Source organism: Pongo pygmaeus, chromosome 6, assembly GCF_028885625.2.
Source record: "Pongo pygmaeus isolate AG05252 chromosome 6, NHGRI_mPonPyg2-v2.0_pri, whole genome shotgun sequence".
Taxonomy (NCBI): Eukaryota; Metazoa; Chordata; class Mammalia; order Primates; family Hominidae; genus Pongo; species Pongo pygmaeus.
Window position 1 is genome coordinate 38017251 of NC_072379.2, and position 25763 is coordinate 38043013.

General features: G+C 37.4%; 1 protein-coding gene across 1 annotated transcript in view; it reads right to left on the minus strand.

The window, feature by feature from the left end:
• The window catches only part of ABCA13 (ATP binding cassette subfamily A member 13), a 492269-nt gene that overhangs the window by 33986 nt on the left and 432520 nt on the right, over positions 1 to 25763 (minus strand). Inside the window, exons 58-59 of the mRNA XM_054496702.2 lie at positions 22627 to 22730; positions 2758 to 2850 (exon numbers count right to left, since the gene is read on the minus strand). Of these exons, the coding sequence (XP_054352677.1) occupies positions 2758 to 2850; positions 22627 to 22730 (197 nt within the window). The remainder of the gene's footprint in view (positions 1 to 2757; positions 2851 to 22626; positions 22731 to 25763) is intronic.

Here is a 25763-nt window from a genome sequence, read left to right on the forward strand (position 1 = left end):
GTCTTGCTCCCCAGACTCAGGAAGGTGGGATGAACTCAGGGAGCCCAGGTGGGGTCTGAAGTCCCATGGAAGAGCTGTTTCTCATCTGAGGCCCCACTTCTCTGAGGGCTGTGCCTGGGGCAGAGAGTGAGGTAGGAAAAGTTCTTTGGTTTGGGAAATTTCACTTCACTTTCCATTTTGTTTTTTCCTCTTATGTATCTGTCCCTACTTGCCACGGACATTCTTCCCTCTATATTTCTGTGGCTCCTCATTTTTCTGATCCTTACATTCCTTTTCCACTTTCCGCACTTCACCCTGAAAAATGGTTGCTTTGTCCAAGTGAACTGCCGTAGCAGGTGCAAGCCTCAGCTTCCTGTCACAGGCGAATTTGCTGAGACCTGCGCTGAAGTTTGAGAGTTCCCGACTGTCCATGAGGTCAAGGTCAGCACTGCAATTCAGAAGCTAAAGGTGGCTAAACCCTCATGCTCCCCTGGCTTCACTCCACTAGGCTCTCATTGCAGGCTCTTGTTGTACCTGCCCCTCCCAAGGGGAGCTGGTCTCTGAGGCCCAAGCCCTGCCCTCTGGGTCCCACCTCTGTGGGATTTCTATAGCTCCTGTCTTCTGTTCTCCCTCTGGGCATATGTCTCCCAGCCCAAGCCTGGGACCCTCCTCACCAGCCTCCTGCCTCTCCACGGGGACATCCTGACACCCAGATCCCTGCCCAAATTCAGCCAAAATCTTCCCTCCAAAACCCTCGCCTTCTCCTGAGTTATCTCCTCAGAACCTCTTCCCACACCCAGACCCTACTCTTCCTTATTCATGTTCCTAACAATTCATGTTCAAGGAAAGAAAAGGATGGAGAGGAGGAGGAAGGAGCCCCACTACAAGTTCTCTCATCCATCTCAACACCTCCACATCAGAGAAATGGGTTCTGATGTTGCTGACTCCCAGGTATGGATGCCGAAGTTTATGAAAAATCTAGTTATCATTACCAGCTATGTCATGATCAATCCTTTATTCTTTATCTCAATATTATAGAAACAGGCATCATCATGTGTTTGTTTATTATAGGTTTATAGTTATAGAAGAATAAACACTTTACAAATTATTTTATTTTACTTACTTTTTAATTGTTTTCTGACTCTGTCACGCAGGCTGGAGTGTAGTGGCACAATCATGGCTTACTGCAGCCTCGATCTCTTGGACACAACTGATCCTCCTTCCTCCTAAGTAGCTAGCACTACAGATGCACCCCACCACACCTGGATATAATTTTTTTAATTAATTTTTAAAAAATGTTTTGTAGGAATGAGGTCTCACTATGTTGCCCAGGCTGGTCTCAAACTCTGGGCCTCAAGTGATCCTCCCACTCCATCCTCCCAAAGTGTTAGAATTACAGGTGTGAGCCACCACACCTGGCCACAAATTATTTTTTAAATTTTATTAAGCTTGATGTTTCAGTGAATAACCCACAAGCTATTTCTTGTTTAATATAGTCCTACAGTTCATATCCACTAACAATTCATGCTCAACCCATATATCACATTATGGGAACCCAAACTCCAACGTAGGCACAGATTTTCCAGTAGGTAGAATGCAACAGCTAGAGAAAACCTATCCCCATGTGCTTCATCCTGCTGGCTCTTGCGGGAAACTTTGTAAACATAAATCAGACATAAATCACCCAACAATCAGGAATGGGTTATAAAACTTTATGTAGGCATTCATAAAGGTTGGAGAGCATGAAATATTATTTTTCTTTTGATGATACTTATTAAAGATGGGCAGAGTACATACCAAGAATAGTTTCCAGTAGGTGCATCTGACCAGTGGTTGACCCGTAGCAGCAAGCAACTGTGAGGTTGAACATCTCAGCAGTGCCTAACTCTAAAAATGGACACTCACCCCCTGCTATGTCATCTCAATACTGAGCATCAGCTATTTTCCCCATAAATTAAAAGTATTTAAAATTTACATATGACTACCAAATCTCTGCTTGAGAATCCTAACCTTAAAAACATTGAATAAATGAAAATAAGAGATTTAACAACATAAATGGATAAATTATTCTACATAAGAATGACAGGTTAAACAAATCAAAGGAACATTGGACATGTATTTAGGCAACTTTAATTTTTTTTTAATGTTATACCAGGATGTAACAATGCTCACACAAATTGATAACAGAATTATTAAGATTCCAAAAAGGAAATGAAGAAAATAATGAAGAGAATTAACCAGGAAGAAATATAAAGGATCAATGAGCACAGGAAAGAAGTCTTTAGTCTTTCATAATCCAAATGGAAAGCGACCATAACAACCCTCTCTTACCCTTATAAATTGATGGTCTTTTTCAAAAGGATAGTGTTTGGTAGGATAAAATGGGAACTTTGATTCACTGCAGATGAGGGACATATCAGTACAGTCTTTTCATAATGCATTTTGTGTGTAGAGGACATTTTGTGTCCTGTCATCATCTTGACTCTGCAATCTTATTCTCACCCCTACCAATGTCACTACAATGAGAGAACAATGTCCTCCTGGCAAGAGAAAAGCAAAATGTCTCCCTTACAGGGAGAACACTAGACTCTGTGTTTGGGAGTTGCTGTGTCTTTGACTTAGTAGCCACAGTATTTTATCCCCTAAGAGCCTTCTCTCCTATTTTATGCCAGCGGGTAATTGGAACATACTTGCCTCTAAGGCATCTCCAGTCATAACCCTGCATCATGCTATTGATTTCATAGTAAATATTTAAGCAAAAGGAGAACTTCAACGCACCTATTTTTGATGTGCTGAGGAGAACCAAGACATTTGAAGCTGCCGTTGACCATTATGGCCAGTCTTGTGCAAAGAGCCTCACACTCCTCCATGCTGTGAGGAAGGAAAAGAGACAAAAATGAGCCATTTCCTGAAGATGGGAGGGTTGAGTCAAACTTTTCAAAACAAAAAGGAGACAAGATACCATTAGGGCAAATTACTTAATTTTTTTATACAGAAATCTCATGTTAGCCAAAAACAGCCAATTTTACAATTAACAAAAAATCAGTATTTTCTTATACCAGGAAGACCAGCTATAAAATATATAGAAGAGAAGCATTTAGCAATAGTACAAAAATACAAAATAAGAATAATCTTAACAAAGCAATGTGGATGTTTTATGAAAAGAAACAAGAAAGCCTTACTAATAGGCACAAATGAAATATTGAATCAATGGAAGGAGGCATGGAAGAGAAGAAAAGAATGGATATTTTGAAAACGGAAAAACTGTTATAATATGAAAATTAGTGTAATATAAAATAATATTAATATGTTAATATATTAATATAAATGTTAATATAAATATTAAATATTACCTTAAGTGTAAACATAAAACATAAGTAAATTAATTATATGTAAAATATAAATAAGTTCTATTTTAATATAGTGTATAATATAAAATATAATACCATAATAACATTTTAACGTGTAATTATAATTTAAATTATATTTTGACATTTCAATTCGAAATATGTTACAAAATTGGTAATCTATAATTATATTATTATAATAATGAAAATATATTATAATATATAGTAAATCTAATCAAAATTTTACATTTATCACTCCCATGAGAAAATTTTAAAATAATTATAAAGTATATCTTTAAAATTACTTGGTGAAAGGAAGAAAAATAATGAAAGAGGAATCATGAAAGAAGACTTGCTCCAGAAAACATAAATATTTTCTATATAACTAAAATAATTGCAATTCAGTAATACACTAAAGAATTACAAGGCAGATGTCATTAGAACAAGATAAGAGAGCCCCAAACAAGATGTTACTATCTTATATACATAATGATTTGAATATGGGAAGATATTTTCTAAGCAGAAAAGCAATGGAAGAAGCTGTTAAGGGGTTTGTAGTCGTTGTGTCTTAACACAGCAAACTAGCATTAAAAAATTCCAGCCAGGCGTGGTGGCTCACACCTGTAATCCCAGCACTTTGGGAGGCCAAGGTGGGTGGATCACCTGAGGTCAGGAATTCGAGACCAGCCTGGCCAACATGGTGAAACCCTGTCTCTTCTAAAAGTACAAAAATTTAGCCAGGTGTGGTGGGGGGCACCTGTAATCCCAGGTACTCAAGAGGCTGAGGCAGGAGAATCGCTTAAACCTGGGAGGCGGAGGTTGCAGTGAGCCGAGATTTTGCCACTGCACTTCAGCCCGGGTGAGAAGAGCGAGACTCCATTTCAAAAAAAAAGAAAGAAAAAAATTCCAACAGACATACTGGGTAGAGGTTGATATACTTATTATAAAGAACTCATATATGTTAGTTTAAAACAAAATAATAAAAATATAATAGAGAAAAAAGGGTAAATAACATGTAGAGACCATTCAAAGAACTGCTCGTGGGTAATAAACATACCAACAAATTACAAAAGATAAACCATTAAATCAATTGATTTTAAAACTATTTTCTTGCTGGAAAAGTGTTCATGTGTACTTTTGTGTATTCTAGAGAAAAATGAGGGGTTTTTATTTCCAATCGTCACTTCAAAAACAATGAGTTCTCAAATAAAAAAAAAAAAAACAGAAAGTTAAGGCCATTTTCTCAGTCATTCTAAATATGTCATCTCATATATTGCTGGTGGGAGTAAAAATTGGCATAACTTTTTGAACACCAATTTGGCAGTAATTCCTTTCCTAAGAACTTACCCTAGAAAACACTGAAAATATAAATGCATGTAACAACTTATTTATAATAGTAAGCATCTGGAAACAGGTAAATGTTTCACAGTAGGAGAATATATCACTCATATAAGTAAAAGTTCATCCATATGTTAGCTATTAAAATGAGGTTCACCAAAGTCAATTAATCACATGGAGAAAAGTTCATAATATAGCAATGGTAAAATGACAATGTGTATTCAGAGAATTGCACAGGTATGTTAAAAAACTTCCTAGGAAGAAAAACACACAAAAAAGTATGACTGTCAATATCTCAAAAATGAAATTAATGATGGATTTTCCTTACTTATTTTACCATTTTGCATTATCCAAATACTCTACAGGAAGCATGTGTTATTTATATTATTGGAGAACAGTCATAAAGCAGTCTCCTGGGTGGGTTAATGGGCATTCAGATCAAGATATTTCTCAGCCTTCCATGCACGTCGATGTGGACATGCAACAAACTCAGCTCAATGGAATGTACAATTTCTGGGTCATGTTGAAATACAGCAGGCCACTTGACCTGGATTTTGTTTTTCTCCGCTTCCCTTGAGCTAGGATGTAGATACGGTGCTGATGAGTCAACGTCAACCATGATGATGGTGATGGTGGCATGGTGGAAAGAACCCAAGGCCTTGGTTGGCCTGATGATGCACAGCCCACTGACATGAATTTAGCGAGAGGAAAAAATATGTCTTGTCTGGGCCACTGTAAGTTGAGGTTTCTTTGTTATAGTTGCTTAGCATGAAGTCCGAGAGATACATATCATAAATTTTCCAAATATGCCTTATATAGTTTCCTGTACAAACACATATTTCTTTAATTAATTTCAATGTAAAAGTAATCACCTTATGGGTTCACTGTAGGTACTCTAATTAAAGAGGTAGAATATTAAGTCACTTATATATTAGTTTCTTAAACATAGTTCAGACAAGTGGAGGTCTAACATGGTTTGTGTTTGGGTCCCCACCAAAATCTCATATCAAATTGTGATCACCTGTGTTGGAGGAGGGGCCTGGCCAGAGGTAACTGGATCATGGTGGCCGATTTCCCCCTTGCTGTTCTCATGATTGTGAGTTCTCATGAGATCTGTTTGTTTAAAAGTGCGTAGCACTTCCCCTTTCACTCTCTTCCTCCTGCTCTGGCCATGTAAGACGTGCCCACTGCCCCTTTGCCTTCTACCATGATTGTAAGTTCCCTGAAACCTCCCTAGCCATGCTTCCTGTACAGCCTGTGGAACTGTGAGCCTGTTAAACTTCTTTTCCCTATGGCAGTGTGAAAAGAAACTAATACAGAAAATTGGTACAGACAGAGGGGCATTGCAATAAAGATACCTGAAAATGTAAAAGCAGCTTTGGAACTGGATAATGGGCACAGGTTGGAACAGTTTGGAGGGCTCAGGAGAAGACGGGAAAATAAGGGAGTTTGGAACTTCCTAGAGGCTTGTTAAATTGTTGTGACCAAAATGCTGATACTGATACAGGCAATAAGTCGAGGGTGAGGAGATCTCAGATAGAGATGAGAAACTTATTGGAAACTAGAGCATACTTCAGTTTTGTTATGCATGAGCAAAGAGATGATCTGAAATTAAAATTTTTATTTAAAAGGGAAACAGAGCATAGAAGTTTGGAAAATTTGCAGCCTGACATCATGGTAGAAAAGAAAAACACATTTTCTGAGGAGGAATGGCTGAAGAAATTTGCATAAGTAAAGAAGAGCTGAATGTTAATAGCCAAGACAATGGGAAAAATGCCTCAAAAGCATTTCAGAGACCTTCTAGGCAGCCCCTCGCGTCATAGGCCTGGAAGCCTAGGAGGGAAGAATGATTTTGTGGGCTGGGCCCAGGGCCCCACTGCCCTGCATAACCTCAGGACACTGCTCACTGTATTGCAGCTGCTCCACCTCCAGCCATCGTTAAATTATCCCAGACAGATCCCAGGCTACTGGTCCAGAGAGTGCAAGCAGTAAGCCTTGGTGGCTTCCACATGGCAGTAAGCCTGCGGATGCACAGAGGGCAAGAGTTGAGGCTTAGGAGCCTCCACCTAGATTTCAGAGAATGTATGGAAACATGAGATGTCCAAACAGAAGTCTGCTGCATGGACGTGGCCCTCGTGGAGAACCTCTACTAGGGCAGTGTAGAAAAGAAATGTGGGATTGGAGCACCTACACAGAGTCCCCACTGGGGCACTTCCTAGTAGAACCGTGAGAAGAGGGCTACCACCCTCCAAACTGCAGAATGGTACATCCACTGACAGCTTGCACTGCATTCCTGGAAAAGCCACAGGCACTGAATGCCAGCCCTTGAAAGCAGCCGTGGGAGCTGAGCCCTGCAGAACCACAGGGGCGGAGCTGCTCAAGGCCTTGCAATCTACCCCTTGCTTCAGTGTGGCCTGAATGTGGGACATGGAATCAAAAGAGATTATTTTGGAGCTTTAAAATTTAATGACTACTCTGCTGGGTTTTGAACTTGCTCAGGGCCTCTAGCCTCTCTCTTTTAGCTGATTTCTTCCTTTTTGTTCAGGTGTATTTGCCCAATGTCTGTACTCTCATTATATCTTGGAAGTAACTAATTTGTTTTTTTTATTTTACAGGCTCATGCAGAAGGGCCTTGCCTTTTCTCAGATGAAACTCTGGACTGTGGACTTTTGAGTTCATGATGAAATGAGTTAAGACATGGGGGAATTTTGAGAAGGGATGATTGTGTTTTGCAGTGTGAGAAAAACATGAGATATGGGAAAGGTCAGTTATGAAGTAATATGATTTAGATTTGTGCCCCTGCCCAAATATCATGTCAAATTGTAATCCCCAATGTTGGTGGAAGGGCATGGCTGGAGATGATTTGATCATGGGGCAGGATTCCCTGTTGCTATTCTTGTGATAGTGAGTGAGTTCTCATGAGATCTGGTTGTTAATAAATGTGTAGCACCTTCCCCTTGACTCTCTTTCTCCTTCTCTGGCCATGTAAGATGTGCTAGCTTCAAAAAATAAACACAAAATTTCCTGTATGGCTGGATAATCTAATTAGTACAGAAATATGGCTAGGCAATGCAGAGATTTCAGGAGTTATATTGGAATTCATGATGTTGGATGTGTGAGAAAAAAGTAGCGTTGGTCATTCTTGATTACACTGATTTCAACTCCCTTAGTAAGAAAAGTAGTATGCAAGGTTCTTATCCTCAGTTTCCTGCTCCATGCTTTACCAAGATTCCCTGGGGTAAGGAACCAGAAGAGGCAATGATAAATGAACTCAAAGTTAAGGGGAAAATGTCCAATACAGAGACCTTTTCTCAACAAAGGCTGCCATTTTAGAATCACAGAATAAATCATAAGCTTCCCCACTCTTCATCAACAGTGAGTAATTTTGATCTTTGTACTGCATGGATATGGACAGATTTATGGAAATGAACATATACATATTTAATGTGAAACCAAATGAATAGGAGGATATAAAAGAGAAATTGCAATGATATGCAGTCTTTCTGAGAACAATCTATAATAATTATATGAGAAATAAATGAAATTTTTATCATGACACCACTTTACCCAATCTTAGAACTTCTGCATGAACATGAAGGCTCATGTTCTCATGCCAGCAAACAAACTCCAGCAAAATAAATACAAGAATGTAGAGAGTTTCTAGAATTGGCAAAGCAAAATGATTGTTTTAAGCAAACACATGTATGCATTATGATAAAGGAGAAGGTTTATCAAATTTAATTCATTTCAATGTAAAATTTTATTTTCTGAAGTGAAATACAAGAAAAACAACAACAACAAAAAAATCCCAGGGTAGGACTTCCAACTAGGGTCAGATGAATAAACTGGTAAATTGTTTTCTCAAAAAGTAATGATGAATCTGGACAAAATTAACAAAAATAGCCATTTCAAAATTCTGAAAATTGAACAAAAAGGCATATCACAATCTAAGAAGCACTTTTAGCTGACAAACTGCTAAGCTTAGGATAAGAAGACTGATAATCAGTGGCATTCCAGCCATAGGCTGCTCCCCACTCTCCATAGTTTCACCAACATGCAACTACTGGCAGGAAGGGCAGACCGTGAGGATCAGCAGCTTCTCTGCCCCAGCTGAAGAGGGTGCAAACAATTTGGACCACTGGATAATGCCCAGGTCCAGTGATACTGTTGATATACATGATTATTTTGGAGCCAAGCAAACAGAAAAAGCCAATACCTCCAGTATCTGGCCTCTACTAGACTGGAATTGCATGGATATAGCATGCATATAGCTGTGGCTGCACGTATGTGCAGCTGAGATTGGAGAGGGCCCAAGCCAGCCACATGTTCTTTGTCAACCCAGAGGCTATACACATGCACATAGGAGAGACACAAAAGGAGCCAGTAAAGTTAGGCTAACATGAAAATAGCCTGAACTTTGAATTTCTTCACTCTCCACACACAGATACATTTGCAAAGAAAAAAACCTTGTTGGCCTGAGGTGGTTGAGCACAACTTGTGCCCAGTCACTCACTAGCAACTAGCCTATGCATAAACAGAGTGACTCCTATGAGCCGGTCTTAAAAAATGAGAACAAATTTTAAAAAACAAACTGGCTGGGCATGGTGGCTTATGCCTGTAATCCCAGGACTTTGGGAAGCCGAGGTGGGTGGATCCCCTGAGGTCAGGAGTTCAAGACCAGCCTGACCAACATGGAGAAACCCTGTCTCTACTAAAAATACAAAAATTAGCTGGGCATGGTGGCAGGTGTCTATAATCCCAGCTACTTGGGAGGCTATGGCAGGAGAATCACTTGAATCCACAAGGCAGATGTTGCAGTGAGCCAAGATTGCATTGCTGTACTCCAGCCTGGGTGACAGAGTGAGACGGTTCAAAAATAAAAATAAAAAATAAAAAATGAGTAGAGGAGTCAGTAGCTACTCACTAAAGGAGAAAGAGTTTTCATAGATTTATCTCAGGCAAATAAGTAAGACACAAACACAAAATAAACAAATAAACTTTTAAAAAATTGGCAACAATAACCACCATAGGGGAGGGAGAATCAGAATCCAGACCTGCTACAATTATCTAAAATGTCCAGTTTTCAATAAAAATTTTTAAGGCATGCAAAGAAACAAGAAAGTTTCTCCCCATAATTGGGGAGGAAAAAGCAGTCAAAAGAAATTGTTTATGTGTTCTCAGATGCTAGATTTAGAAGAAAAAAATTAAATGCAGCTATTATAAATATCATCAAAGAACTAATGAAAACCAAATTTAAAGAATTAAAGAGAGAGCTGGCAAGATGGCCGAATAGGAACAGCTCCAGTCTGCAGCTCCCAGAGAGATCGACGCAGAAGGTGGGTGACTTCTGCATTTCCAACTGAGGTACACAGTTCATCTCATTGGGACTGGTTGGACAGTGGGTGCAGCCCATGGAGGGCAAGCTGAAGCATGGTGGGGCGTTGCCTCAACCTTGGAAGCACAAGGGGTCAGGGGATTTCCCTTTCCTACCCAAAGGAAGCTGTGAGAGACTGTACTGGGAGGAACAGTGCACTCCGGCCCAGATACTGCGCTTTTCCCATGGTCTTTGCAACTGGCAGACCACGAGATTTCCTCCAGTGCCTGGCACCTGGCTCAGCGGGTCCCACCCACACAGAGCTCAGCAAACTAAGATCCACGGGCTTGAAATTCTCGCTGCTACCACAGCAGTCTGAGGTGGACCTGGGATGCTCGAGCTTGGTTGGGAGAGGGGCATCTGCCATTGCTGAGGCTTCAGTAGGCGGTTTTACCCTCAAAGTGTAAACAAAGCCTTCAGGAAGTTCAAACTGGGTGGAACCCACTGCAGCTCAGCAAGGCTGAATGTCTCTCTACATTCCTCCTCTCTGGGCAGGGCATCTCTGGAAAAACAGCAGCAGCCCCAGTCAAGGACTTATAGATAAAACCCCCATCTCTGTGAGACAGAGCACCTGGGGGAAGGGGTGACTTGGGGTAGCTTCAGCAGACTTAAACGTCCCTGTCTGACAGCTCTGAAGAGAGCAGTCGTTCTCCCAGCACAGTGTTCGAGCTCTGATAAGGGAAAGATTGCCTCATCAAGTGGGTCCCTGACCCCTGTGTATCCTGACTGGGAGATACTTCCTGGTAGGGGCCAACAGACACCTCATACAAGAGAGCTCTGGCTGGCATTTGGCAGGTGACCCTCTGGGATGAAGCTTCCAGAGTAAAGAACAGGCAGCAATCTTTGCTGTTCTGCAGCTTCCGCCACTGACACCCAGGCAAACAGGGTCTGGAGCGGATCTCCAGCAAACTCCAGCAGACCTGCAGCAGAGGGGCCTGACTGTTAGAAGAAAAAGTAACAAACAGAAGGGAATAGTATCAACATTAACAAAAAGGACGTCCACTCAGAGACCACATCCAAAGGTCACCAACATCAAACACCAAAGGTAGATAAATCCATGAAGATAGGGAGAAACCGGAGCAAAAAGGCTGAAAATTCCAAAAACCAGAGCACTTCTTCTCCAAAGGATCACAACTCCTCGCCATCAAGGGAACAAAACTGGATGGAGAATAAGTTTGATGAACTGACAGAAGCAGGCTTCAGAAGGTGGGTAATCACAATCTCCTCCAAGCTAAAGGAGCATGTTCTAACCCAATGCAAGGAAGCTAAGAACCTTGAAAGAAGGTTACATGAATTGCTAACTAAAATAATCAGTGTAGAGAAGAATATAAATGACCTGATGGAGCTGAAAAACATAGCAAAATAACTTCGTGAAACATACACAAGTATCAATAGCTGAATCGATCAAGCGGAAGAAAGGATATCAGAGACTGAAGATCAATTCAATGAAATAAAGCAAAAAGACATGATTAGAGAAAAAGAATGCAAAGAGACAAAGAAAGCCTCCAAGAAATATGGGACTATGTGAAAAGACCAAATCTACATTTGATTGGTGTACCTGAAAGTGATGGGGAGAATGGAACCGAGTTGGAAAACACTCTTCAGGATATTATCCAGGAGAATTTCACCAACCTAGGAAAGAAGGCCAACATTCCAATACAGGAAATACAGAGAACACCACAAAGATATTCCTTGAGAAGAGCAACCCCAAGACACATAACCATCAGATTCACCAAGGTGGAAATGAAGGAAAAAATGTTAAGGGCAGCCAGAGAAAACAGTCAGATTACCCACAAAGGGAAGCCCATCAGACTAAAAGTGGATCTCTCTGCAGAAACCCTACAAGCCAGAAGAGAATGGGGGACAATATTCAACATTCTTAATGTACAGAATTTTCAACCCAGAATTTCATATCCAGCCAAACTAAGCTTCATAAGCGAAGGAGAAATAAAATCCTTTACAGAGAAGCAAATGCTGAGAGATTTTGTCACCACCAGGCCTGCCTTACAAGAGCTCCTGAAGGAAGCACTGAACATGTAAAGGAACAACTGGTATCGGCCAGTGCAAAAACATACCAAATTGTGAAGACCATCGATGCTATGAGGAAACTGCATCAACTAACAGGCAAAATAACCAGTTAGCATCATAATGACAGGATGAAATTCACACATAACAATATTAACCTTAAATGTAAATGGGCTAAATGCTCCAATTAAAAGACACAGAGTGGCAAATTGGATAAAGAGTCAAGACCCATGGGTGTGCTGTATTCAGGAGACCCATCTCATGTACAAAGATACACATAGGCTCAAAATAAAGGGATGGAGGAATATTTACCAAGCAAATGGAAAGAAAAAGAAAGCAGGGATTGCAATCCTAGTCTCTGATAAAACAGACTTTAAACCAACAAAGATCAAAAGAAACAAAGAAGGCCATTACATAATGGTAAAGGGATCAATGCAACAAGAAGAGCTAACTATCCTAAATATTTATTCACCCAACATACGAGCACCCAGATTCATAAAGCAAATTTTTAGAGACCTACAAAGAGGTTTATACTCCCACACGATAATAGTAGTAGACTTTAACACCATACTGTCAATATTAGACAGATCACTGAGACAGAAAATTAACAAGGATATCCGGGACTTGAACTCAGTTCTGGACCAAGCAGACCTAATAGACATCTACAGAATTCCCCACCCCAAATCAACAGAATATACATTCTTCTCAGTACCACATCACACATATTCTAAAACTGACCACATAAAAGGAAATAAAACACTCCTCAGCAAATGCAAAAGAACGGAAATCATAACAGTCTCTCAGACCACAGTGCAATCAAATTAGAACTCAGGATTAAGAAACTCACTCAAAACCGCACAACTACATGGAAACTGAACAACCTGCTCCTGAATGACTACTGGGTAAATAACGAAATGAAGGCAGAAATAAAAATGTTCTTTGAAACCAATGAGAACAAAGGCACAGTGCACCAGAATCTCTGGGACACATTTAAAGCAATGTGTAGAGGGAAATTTATAGCACCAAATGCCCACAAAAGAAAGCTGGAAAGATCTAAAATTGACACCCTAACATCACAATTGAAAGAACTAGAGAAGCAAGAGCAAACAAATTCAAAAGCTAGCAGAAGACAAGAAATAACTAAGATCACAGCAGAACTGAAGGAGATAGAGACACAACAAATCCTTCAAAAAATCAATGAATCCAGGAGCTGACTTTTTGAAAAGATCAACAAAATAGATAGACTACTAGCCAGATTAATAAAGAAGAAAAGAGAGAAGAATCAAATAGATGCAATAAAAAACGATAAAGGGGATATCACCACTGATCCCACAGAAATACAAACTACCATCAGAGAATACTATAAACACCTCTATGCAAATAAACAAGACAATCTAAAAGAAATAGATTAATTACTGAAATAATATACACCCTCCAAAGACTAAACCAGAAAGAAGTCAAATCCCAGAATAGACCAATAACAAGTTCTGAAATTGAGGCATTAATTAATAGCCTACCAACCCAAAAAAGTCCAGGACCGGAAGAATTCACAGCCAAATTCTACTAGAGGTACAAAGAGGAGCTGGTACCATTCCTTCTGAAACTATTCCAATCAATAGAAAAAGAGGGAATCCTCCCTAACTCATTTTATGAGGACAGCATAATCCTGATACCAAAACCTGGCAGAAACACAACAAAAAAAGAAAATTTTAGGCCAATATCCCTGATAAACATCGATGCAAAAATCCTCAATAAAATACTGACAAACTGAATCCAGCAGCACATCAAAAAGCTTATCCACCACAATCAATTCAGCTTCATCCCTGGGATGCAAGGCTGGTTCAAAATATGCAAATCAATAAACATAATCCATCACATAAACAGAATCAATGACAAAAACTACATGATTACCTCAATAGATGCAGAAAAGGCATTCGACAAAATTCAACAGCCCTTCATGCTAAAAACTCTCAATAAACTAGGTATTGATGGAACATATCGCAAAATAATAAGATTATTTATGACAAACCCACAGGCAATATCATACTGAATGCACAAAAACTAGAAGCATTCTCTTTGAAAACCAGCACAAGACAAAGATGCTCTCTCTTACCACTACTATTCCACATAGTGTTGGAAGTTCTGGCCAGGGCTATCAGGCAAGAGAAAGAAATAAAGGGCATTCAATTAGGAAAAGAGGAAGTCAAATTGCCTCTGCTTGCCCTTGACATGATTATATATTTAGCAAACCCCATCGTCTCAACCTTGAATCTCCTAAAGCTGAGAGGCAACTCAAGCAAAGTCTAGGATACAAAATCAATGTGCAAAAATTACAAGCATTCCTATACACCAACAACAGACAAACAGAGTCAAATCATGAATGAACTCCCATTCACAACTGCTACAAAGAGAATAAAATACGTAGGAATACAACTTACAAGGAATGTGAAGTACCTCTTTAAGGAGAACTACAAACCACTGCTCAAGGAAATATAAGAGGACACAATCAAATGAAAAAAAACATTCCATGCTCATGGATAGGAAGAATCAATGTCATGAAAATGGGCATACTGTCCAAAATAATTTATAGATTCAATGCTATCCCCATCAAGCTACCATTGACTTTCTTCACAGAATTGGAAAAAAAAACTTTAAATTTCATATGGAACCAAAAAACAGCCTGCATAGCCAAGACAATCCTAAGTAAAAAGAACAAAGCTGGAAGCATCAAGCTACCTGACTTCAAACTATACTACAAAGCTACAGTAACAGAAACAGCATGGTACTGGTACCAAAACAGACATATAGACCCAGGGAACAGAACAGAGGCCTCAGAAATAATACCACACATCTACAACCATCTGATCTTTGACAAACCTGACAAAAACAAGAAATGGGGAAAGAATTCCCATTTAGTAAATGGTGTTGGGAAAACTGGGTAGCCATATGCAGAAAGCTGAAACTGGATCCCTTCCTTACACCTCATACAAAAATTAACTCAAGATGGATTAAAGACTTAAACGTAAGACCTAAAACCATGAAAACCCTAGAAGAAAACCTAGGCAATACCATTCACGACATAGGCATGGGCAAAGACTTCATGACTAAAACACCAAAAGCAATGGCAACAAAATCCAAAATTGACAAATGGAATCTAATTAAACTAAAGAGCTTCTGCACAGCAAAAGAAACTATCATCAGAGTGAACAGGCAACCTACAGAATGGGAGAAAATTTTTGCAATCTTTCTGTCTGACAAAGGGCTAATATCCAGAATCTACAAAGAACTTAAACAAATTTACAAGAAAAAAACAAACAACCCCATCAAAGAGTGGGCAAAGGATATGAACAGACACTTCTCAAAAGAAGACATTTATGCAGCCAACAAACATATGAAAAAAAGCTCATCATCACTGGTCATTAGAAAAATGCAAATCAAATCCACAATGAGATACCATCTCATGCTAGTAGAATGTTGATCATTAAAAAGTCAGAAACAACAGATGCTGGAGAGGATGTGGAGAAATAGGAACACTTTTGCACTGTGGGTGGAAGTGTAAAGTAGTTCAACAACTGTGGAAGACAGTGTGGCAATTCCTCAAGGATCTGGAACTAGAAATACCATTTGACCCAGCAATCCCATTACTGGGTATATACCCAAAGGATTATAGATCATTGTACTATGAAGACACACGCACACATATGTTTACTGAGGAACTGTTCACAATAGCAAAGACTTGGAACCAACCCAAATGCCCATCAACAATAGACTGGATAAAGAAAATGTGGTACATATATGCCATGGAATATTATGCAGCCATAAAAAAGAATGAGTTCATGTCCTTTGCAGGGACATGGATGAAGCCGGAAATCATCATTCTCAGCAAAGTAACACAAATCAGAAAACCAAACACCACATGTCCTCACTAATAAGTGGGAGTTGAACAATGAGGACACATGGACACAGGGATGGGAGCATCACACACCGGGGCCTGTTGCAGGGGTGGGAGGCTGGGTGAGGGATAGCGTTAGGAGAAATACCTAATGTAGATGACAGGTTGATGGGTGCTGCAAACCACCATGGCACATGTATACTTATGTAACAAACCTGCACATTCTGCACACGTATCCCATAACTTTAAGTATAATAATAATAAATAAAAAGAATTAAAGAAAAGTCTGACAACAATATTAGTAAGTGGGGATTCTGAAGAAGGGGATAAAAATTATTTAAAAAAAAATCTTTCGGTTAAAGATTACAAGAAATTAAATGAAAAATTCACTAGAGGGGTCAACACCAGATTCAAAATGGCAGAGGAGTCAGTGAACTCATAGATCAATAAAGATTATCCAATCCAAATATAGAGAAAAACAAGACTAAAAAAAATGAGCAAGAACTCAGACTTGTGCGATAAGATCAGAGTTTCAACATACATGTAATGGAAGACCGAAAGAAAAGGAAAGATAGATAGGACCAGAAAAAGTATTTGAGTTAATAATGGCCAAAATTTTCTCACATTTTTCATATGGACAGATAAGCGTCAGAAATGACAATTGTATGGATTACTATTTAAGACTGTGGATATCTCTTTTTGATATATTTTCTTATCTTCTTTAAAGGATTTAAAAGTGTGTAAAGTGAAACTTACAATATGCTTTATTGGATTTATAGCATATAAAATGTAATATATATGGTAATAATAGCACAAAGAAAAAGGGAGGAAACAGAGCCATATTAGGGCAAGATTACAATACTTTTCTAGAATTAAGTTAGCATCAAGATGTATACTATCATCCTTAGACTAGCCAGTAAGAACATAACTAAAAAAAATAGAGAAAATATTAAATACAGTATACTTCAAATTATTCATTTAATATATAAGACTGCCAAGTAGAAACAGATACAAGAAACACAGGAGACATTATGTAAAAAATAGCAAAACAGTCAATGTTACTTCAGCCATATCAATAATTACATTAAATGTGGGACGGTTTAAATACCTCACACAAAAGGCAGACATTGTCAGATTGGGAAAAAAAACAATATCCAACTATACACAATCTATAGGAAACATTCCTTCTATTCAAAGATATAAATTATTTGAAAGTAAAAGAATATGAAAAGATATACCAAACAAACATTATCCAAAAGACAGAAGCAATGGCTATTTTAAGAAACAAAATAGACTTTAAGATAAAACGTACTGCTAGAGTGAAAAAGAGACATTTCATAATAATAAGAAAGTCAAAATATTAGTATGATAGCAATTAAGAATGCATATTCACTTAACTACACAGACTCCAAATATATGAAGCAAAAACTGACAGAATCTAAAGAAGGAAAAGAAAACTGTAACAATTATACTTGAAGATTTCAACATCTTATTTTCAGTAATTGATAGAATACCCAGGAAAAAATCCACAAGAATACAGAATACTTAAACAACACTGCCAAACTAATTTGCTGTATATACAATATTCCATCCAACTACTACAGAATACATATTCCTTTGCATAGACAATTCTCTAGGATAGACCATATGTTAAGCCTGGAGTAAAAAACTGCAGCTCATTGGCTAAATCCAGCCTGCCACCATTTTGTGGGGGATAGAGGGAGAGGAACAAATAAAGTTTTATTGGAATACAACCACAATTATGCATTTACCTAACACTGGTGGAAGCTTTCACACTACAACAATGGAGTTGGATACTGCAGTACACACCATATGACTTGCAAAACCAAATACCCAGAAATGGGATTGCTGGGTCAAATGGTATTTCTAGTTCTAAATTGATAAACTGAATGTAATCAAAATTTAAAATGTTTGCACTTCCAAAGACATTATTAATAAAATGGAAAGACAGCCATAGACTGGAAATACATATTTGCAAATCATTTATCCAGCAAGGGACTTCTATTCAGAATATAGGAATATCTGCTACATAAAAAGAACTATTACAATTCAAAAATAATAGATAAAAAACTATTAAAATATGGTGTTTTATTAAAAAAAAACTGTAACCCCTCTGGCAGGCCATTAAAAAGTCATAACAAATTTAAAAGGATGGAAATCATACAACTTATTTCATCTAATGGCAACAGAATTAAATCAGAAATGAATAACAGAAAAAAAAATCTCTTAAAAATCTCCCAGTATTTGAAAATTGAACGACACTTCTAAATAAACTAAGGATCAAAGAAGTAATCACAAGAGAAATTGAAAAATATTTCAAAAGAATGAAAAATTTTATAATCTAAGGAAAAAGCTGAAGGAATAACAATTGCTGTTTTCAAAACTTAATAGAAAACAACTATAATCAACATGATATTATTGGGTGAGAAAATAGGCATACATATCACCAGACAATAGTTAAGAATCCAAAAATAAGTCATACAATAAATAATATAATAAAGGTGCTATGACAATTCAGTGGGATAAAAGATAATCTTTTCAAGGAAGAGTGCTGAAATAATTGGATATCAACATGCATAAAAGTGAATTTATATCCTTTTCTCATACTATATACAAAACTTGGCTTGAAATAGATCAAAGACTTAAATATAAGAGCTAAAATTCTAAAATTTTTAGAAAAAAAAGAAGAAAATCTTTAGGACTTCATTTGAACAAATAGTTCTTAGATGAGACACCAAAAGCACAAACCATATAAAAATAAATTGATAAACTGAATATAATCAAAATTTAAAATGTTTGCACTTCCAAAGACATTATTAATAAAATGGAAAGACAGCCGTAGACTGGAAATACATACTTGCAAATCATTTATCCAGCAAGGGACTTCTATTCAGAATACAGGAATATCTGCTACATAAAAAGAACTATTACAATTCAAAAATAATAGATAAAAAACAATTTAAATATAAAGGATCCTTACAAAAATTAACATACTCTTACCATCTGATCCAGCAATCACATTCCTTGGTATTTACCCAAAGGAGTTGAAAATATGTTCACACAAAAAACTGCACATGGATCCTTAAGCAGCTTTATTCAAAATTGTCAAAACTTGGAAGCAACCAAGATGTGGTTCAGCAGATGAGTGGATAAATAAGCTGTAGTACATCCAGATAGTGGAATATGACTCAGGACTGAAATGAAATGAGCTATCAAGCCATGAGAAGACACGGGAGAAACTAAATGAAAACAGTCAACCTGAAAAGACTACATACTATATGATTCCACTTATATGGCATTGTGGAAAAGGTAAAACTATGGAGACAATAAAAAGATGAGTGGTTACCAGGGGTTAGGCAGGAGGGAGAGATGAATAGGTGGAACACAGAAAATTTTTAGGGCAGAGAAACAATTCTATCTGATACTATAATGGTGGATTCTTATTAGATATTTGTCCAAACCCATAAAATGTCCAGCACCAAGAGTGAACCCTATGTAAATTGGATTGGGGTGGTAATGTGCTGTCAATGTAGGCTCATCAATTTTAATAAATGTATCACTCTGGTACTGTGTGCTGATAATAGGGAAGGATATGCATGTGTGAAGGCAAGGAGGGATTTAAAAAAATCTCTGTACCTTCCTCTCAATTTTGCAGTGAAACTAAAACTATTCTAAAGTATAAAGCCATTCTTAAAAAATGGAGGATGGAGGAGATATTGGAATAGATATTTCACTAAAGAATTAATGCAAATAACCAATAGGCACATGAAAAGATTCTAACAGCGTTAGTCCTCAGGAAAATGTGAATTAAAACCCCACTTCACTAGGATGCCTATAATCAAAAAGACAGACAGTAGTGACAAGGGTGTGGAATAAAGAAAACTCATCATTGTTGCTGGGAACATATACTGATAAGGCCAATTTGGGAAATAACTCTGCAGTTTCTTAAAGTGTCAAATACAACTTACTATTCAACCTAGTAACTTGACTCAGAAAAATCTAAAAAAATTAAAACATGTCCATACATACAAAAACATTTATATGACTGTTCATAACATGTTATTCATAATAGCAAAACACTGGAAACAACCCAAATGCTCATCAGCTGGTGAATGGATAAACAAAAGTGGTATAGCTATAAAATGGGATACGTTTGGAATGAAAAGGAGCAAGCTATTGACATAAAACGAAATGGATAGACTTTAAAAGTGTTACGATAGGCCAGGCGCAGTGACTCACGCCTGTAATCCCAGCACTTTGGGAGGCCCAGGCGGGCGGATCAAGAAGTCAGGAGATCGAGACCATCCTGGCTAACACGGTGAAACACCATCTCTACTAAAATACAAAAAATTAGCCAGGCGTGGTGGCGGGTGCCTGTAATCCCAGCTACCCGGGAAGCTGAGCCAGGAGAATGGCGTGAACCCAGGAGGCGGAGCTTGCAGTGAGCCAAGTGGAGTGCCACTGCACTCCAGCCTAAGCAACTGAGCAAGACTCTGTCTCAAAAAAAAAAGTGTTATGATAAATTAAAAAAAGAGACGCAGCAGACTACTGATTATATGATTCAGTTAATGAAATATCCATATAAAGCAAATTTACAGAGGCAGAAAGCCATCAATGTTTTCCTAGGTGGAGGTTTTGAATGCTAATTTTTTTGTTGTGGTGGTTGTTTTTGAGACGGAGTCTTGCTCTGACGCCCAGGCTGGAATGCAGTGGCCCGATCTTGGCTCACTGCAAGCTCCGCTTCCCGGGTTCATGACATTCTCCTGCCTCATCCTCCTGAGTAGCTGGGACTACAGGCACCCGCCACCACGCCCAGTTAAATTTTTTGTATTTTTAGTAGAGATGGGGTTTCTCCGTGTTAGCCAGGATGGTCTTGATCTCCTGACCTCGTGATCTGCCCGCCTCAGCCTCCCAACGTGCTGGGATTACAGGCATGAGCCATGGCGCCTGGCCTTGAATGCTAATTTTACTGAAAATAAGCAGGAGAAAATTTGGGGGAGGTGACCCAAATGTTCTAAGGCTTATTTATGGTAATATTTGCACAAGTCTATAAATTTACTAAAGAATCATAGAATTCCATACTTACAGTGGTTAAATTATATCAAATGTAAATTATACTTCAGAAAATGATATTTAAAAAAAACAACAGTGTAAAGTTTAGTCTGGCAGCGAAAATTGAGGAATGTTAAGAAGTATAGACAAACCTATCAGTGAATGAATTTTTCTAAAAAAGAAAGAGCCCAGAGATAGAAAATTAAGAAGAAAAGTCTACTCTGACATGAAGCAATGTGAGAAATGTGTAAATGGCTGATTTCTTCACAATACATTGGCTTTGCAGCCTGTAACACTTGTTACAGGAAATGGCTGTAAGATTTATGTGTAATAGGATTATGCATGCTGAGTTATAGCGTTTAATAGTATTTTTACGTAAACTAATAATGCTGCAGTAATCAGTAAAGTCTTCTGAGGTCCTCTCAGAAATCTCACGTTTCAAATGATAGGGCTAACTTTATATTTCACTTCTGGTAACAAGAGCTGGGGTATTCAAGCATAGACTGAATGATTTAGACTGTTGAGAAGCATGTTTCCATGGGTCCCTTGTGTTCCTACGTGTCTTGCCATGAATTCCAAGAATATAAGGCCCTAACTGCTCTTTACCTGGGCCATTTCTCAAAGTTATGCTTGCAGCAAACAACCATGGAAGAAGGGCTGGCTTCCTTATCAGATGTTGTAAGGTACTAATTTCACTAGATTTGGCATTCCTCTCCTCTGTGTGCAGGCATCCATTAGTCCAGTAGAAACTGGGGTTTAGGGAACCAATGAGAAACCATGCTGACACTCTGGCTACTGTTCCTGCTGTGAGCAATAAAGTTTTTCATCTCCGACCCAGAAGTCTCATTTCTTCTGTCAACATCCATAAAACTGTATCAAGCTAAATTTGTTAGCTTGCAAAAGGGCAAAATGTCAGATCTTTGGCAGCTCTTGACATCTTATTCACGGTATATTTTACTTAAGCATAAAGACAAAACAAGTCTAAACATTAAAGCCTGGTCTTTATTACATCATTAGAATTTGTATTAGTTAAATCATATTGCTCACTCCCCATAAGTAGGTTTTATGAAATCTATATTTGTAATTCTTTGTGGGCTAGAACAGTGTATTAGAAAGTTAAAAAGAAGCCAATGGTTTTGAAATCTAATTACAAACTTAATTCTGTGATAAAGAAAATGTTAAACCAGATTCAGTAACCTGTTAAGTATTTTAGTTCAGCTAATTCTACCTGCTGAAATAATAGGCCTTGGATGGAAAGGATCTGAAAGATCCTTCAGGAAGACCTGAAAATGGTAGTCTAGCACTCATCCTTGAACAGTAGCAATGGATGAGGCAAGAATATCGTCTTTGGACACAGAATACTAGGTTCAAATTCTAGCTCTGCCACCTATTTGCTATGTAAACTTGGTTATAAACATAATCCCTCATGGCTTCAGTCTCAATTTATGCAATGAGGGCTAACAATAATATCACCATTATTGTGTTGTAAAGATTAAGAAATGTCTATGTGTAGCACTGTGCAGGTACCTAAATGCACTTCTTAACCTTTGTTACTCAGTCTTACTCAGGAAATGGCTACAAGAGAAACTGGAACTCACCTGTGGGAGGTCAGCACCGCAGCACAGCCTTCCTGAACCTCCTTCATTATTGTTTGCCACAGGTACCGCTTAGAGCAGGGATCCATCCCAGAGCTGGGCTCATCCTGAAGGAAAGGCAACACAGAGTAATCAGCATTTGAAAAACACAAATAGAAATATACACAATGACATGGGAGGCCAGACCCCGGGTGAAAGAAAAATCTCTGCTCTGGCTCTAACAGGCACCTCTCCAATTGGCTTTGTTGCACTCTGCTCAACAAAGCCAGAATGATAGAGGAATGTGAGAGAGCACTGAGTGAGTGCCTGACTCCTCCAGCCATGCAGCATGCTACCCAGGAGCCCCACTTCTTTCTCACCTCATCCAGAGAAATTCAAAAAAGAGATCAAAATTATTTTTAAAAAAAAGAACCAAATAGAAATACTGGCGCAGAAAAATAAAATGAAATAAAAAATATAATAGAGAATGCCAAAAGCACATTTGATCAAGCAGATAAAAAAAGTCTGTGAACTTGAAGACAGATTATTTGAAACTATCCAGCCAAGGAAAATTTTAAAAAAATAAAAAAGAATTAAGAAGAACAAAGAAAGCCTGACAGAGTTTATGGCACATTATCCAGAGACCTAACTTTTACAATATGAGATTTACAAAATAAAAAAGGTGAGAAAAAGGGGCAGCAGAATGCTTATTAAATAAATAATGGCTGAAACATTCCCAAATTTGGATAAAGAGATAGACATTTGAACATCGAGATATATGAAGCTTAAAAGTTCCCAAATAGCTTCAACCCAACAAATTATTCACTGAGATACACAGTAATCAAGCTGTCAAAAATGAAAAACAGAATTTTCACAGCAATAAGAGAAAAAAAAGGCTCATGACATACATGCACAAGGCTATCAGTGGATTTTTCAGAAGAAATCTTCAGGACTGGGAAAGAGTGGGCCTATGAAAGAAAAAAAACCTGCCAAATAAAAATACTTTACCTACTTTACCCAGCAAAGCTGCCCTTCAGAGTTAAAAAAGAGATAAAGAATTTCCCAAACAAAAGCTGAAAGAGTTCATTGACACAATATCTGTCTTATAAAAAAAAAAATGCTCCCAAACAAAAGCTGAAAGAGTTGATTGACACAATACCCGTCTTATAAAAAAAAAAAAAAATGCTAAAGGGGTTCTTCAAAACAAAATAAAAGGACTCTAAGTAGCAACATGAAATTATAAAACTCACAGTAAAGTATACAGCCAAATTCAGCATACTTTAATGCTTTAATGTTGGTTTGGTGTGTAAATCACTTATAACTGTAATATTCAGATTAAAAGACAAAAAAGTATTAAAAATAACTATAGCTATAATAATTTTTTAATGGAAATACAATATAAAGAGCTGCAAATTGTGACATCTAAAACATAAAATGAGATGGTTGGAAGTAAAAGTGTAGTTTTTTTTTTAATGTGATATAAGTCCAGTTACTATCAGGTTAAAAATAGACTTTTGTAACTATAAGATGTTTTATATAGATTCTTGGTAACCACAAATAAAAAACCTATAGTAGATGCACACACACACACACATACACACACACACACAAAAGAAAAAAAACAGAAATGAATCAAAGCATACCAACATACCAACATACAAAAAAATTATCAAATTAAAAGAAAAACAGTAATAGAGGAAAAAAAAGAATAAATAACTTTAAAAATAGCCAGAAAACAATTAACAAAATGTCAAGAATATGATCCTACCTATTAATAATTACATGAAATATAAATAGACAGCATTTGCCAATCAAAAGGCATAAAGTGAATGAATGGATAAAAACCAAGATCCAATCTTATGCTGTTTGCAAGAGACTTAGTACAGTTTTTTTGGATACACATAGACTGAGTGTGAAACAATAGGTAAAGATACTCCAAGCAAATGATGACCCAGAGGGCATGTTTATCTATATTTATGTCAGACAAAATATGCTTTAAGTCAAAAACTGTAAAAAGATAAAAATACAATGATAAAATGGTCAATTTATATAAAATGATAAAAGAGTAATTGTAAATAGATATGCACCAAACATTAGAGTGCTATATATGTAATGCAAATATTAATAGAACTGAAAGGAGTAAAAGACATAATTACAATAATAATAGAGGAGTTCAAGGCTCCACTTTCAATGATACATTGAATAACCAGTCAGAAAATCAATAAGGAAAAAATGTACTTGAACTACACTTTAGACCAAATGAACCTAACAGCCATACATGGAACATTCCATCCAACAATAGCAGAATACACATTCTTCTCCAGCACACATAAAATACTCTCCAGGAGAGACCATATATTAGGCCACAAAACAAGTCTGAACAATTTTAAAAAATTGAAATCATATCCAGTATCATTTCAGACCACCATGGTATGATACTAGAAGTTAATAAGGAGGAAAACTGTAAAATTCACAAAGATGTGTAAATTAACAATATGTTCCTGAACAACCAATGGGTCAAACATGAAATTAAAAAGAAAATTTTAAAAAATACATTTGTCTTGAGACAAATGAAAATGGAAACAAAACAAAACTTATGGGATGAAGTAAAAGCAGATTTGAGGAAGAAGTCATCAACATTAAGAGAAAAGAAAGATTTCAAATAAATATCCTACCTTTGCAATTGAAGAAACTGGATAAAGAAATGAACTAATCCCAAAGTCAGCAGAAATAAGAAAAGAATAAAAGGCCATATATCATAAGCCCACAACTAGCATCATATTCAACAGTGAAAAGCTAAAAACTTCAAATCTAAGAAGAACAAGACAAGGATGCCCACTCTAGCCACTTCTATTCAACATAATACTAGAAGTCCTAACCGGAGCAATTAGTCAAGACAAAGAAAAAGCATCCAAATCAAAAAAGAAGAAGTAAAATCATCTTTTCAAAAGCACGATCTAATATACAGAAAACACTATAGACTCCACCAAAAAATCCATTACAATTAATAAACAAATTCAATAAAGTCATATGATACAAAATCAACATACAAATATCAATAGTGCTTCCATAAAATAACAATGGGTTATCAGAAAAGGAAATTTTAGACAATTTCATTCACAATAAGATCAAAATGAATAAAATACTTAGGAATAATTTTA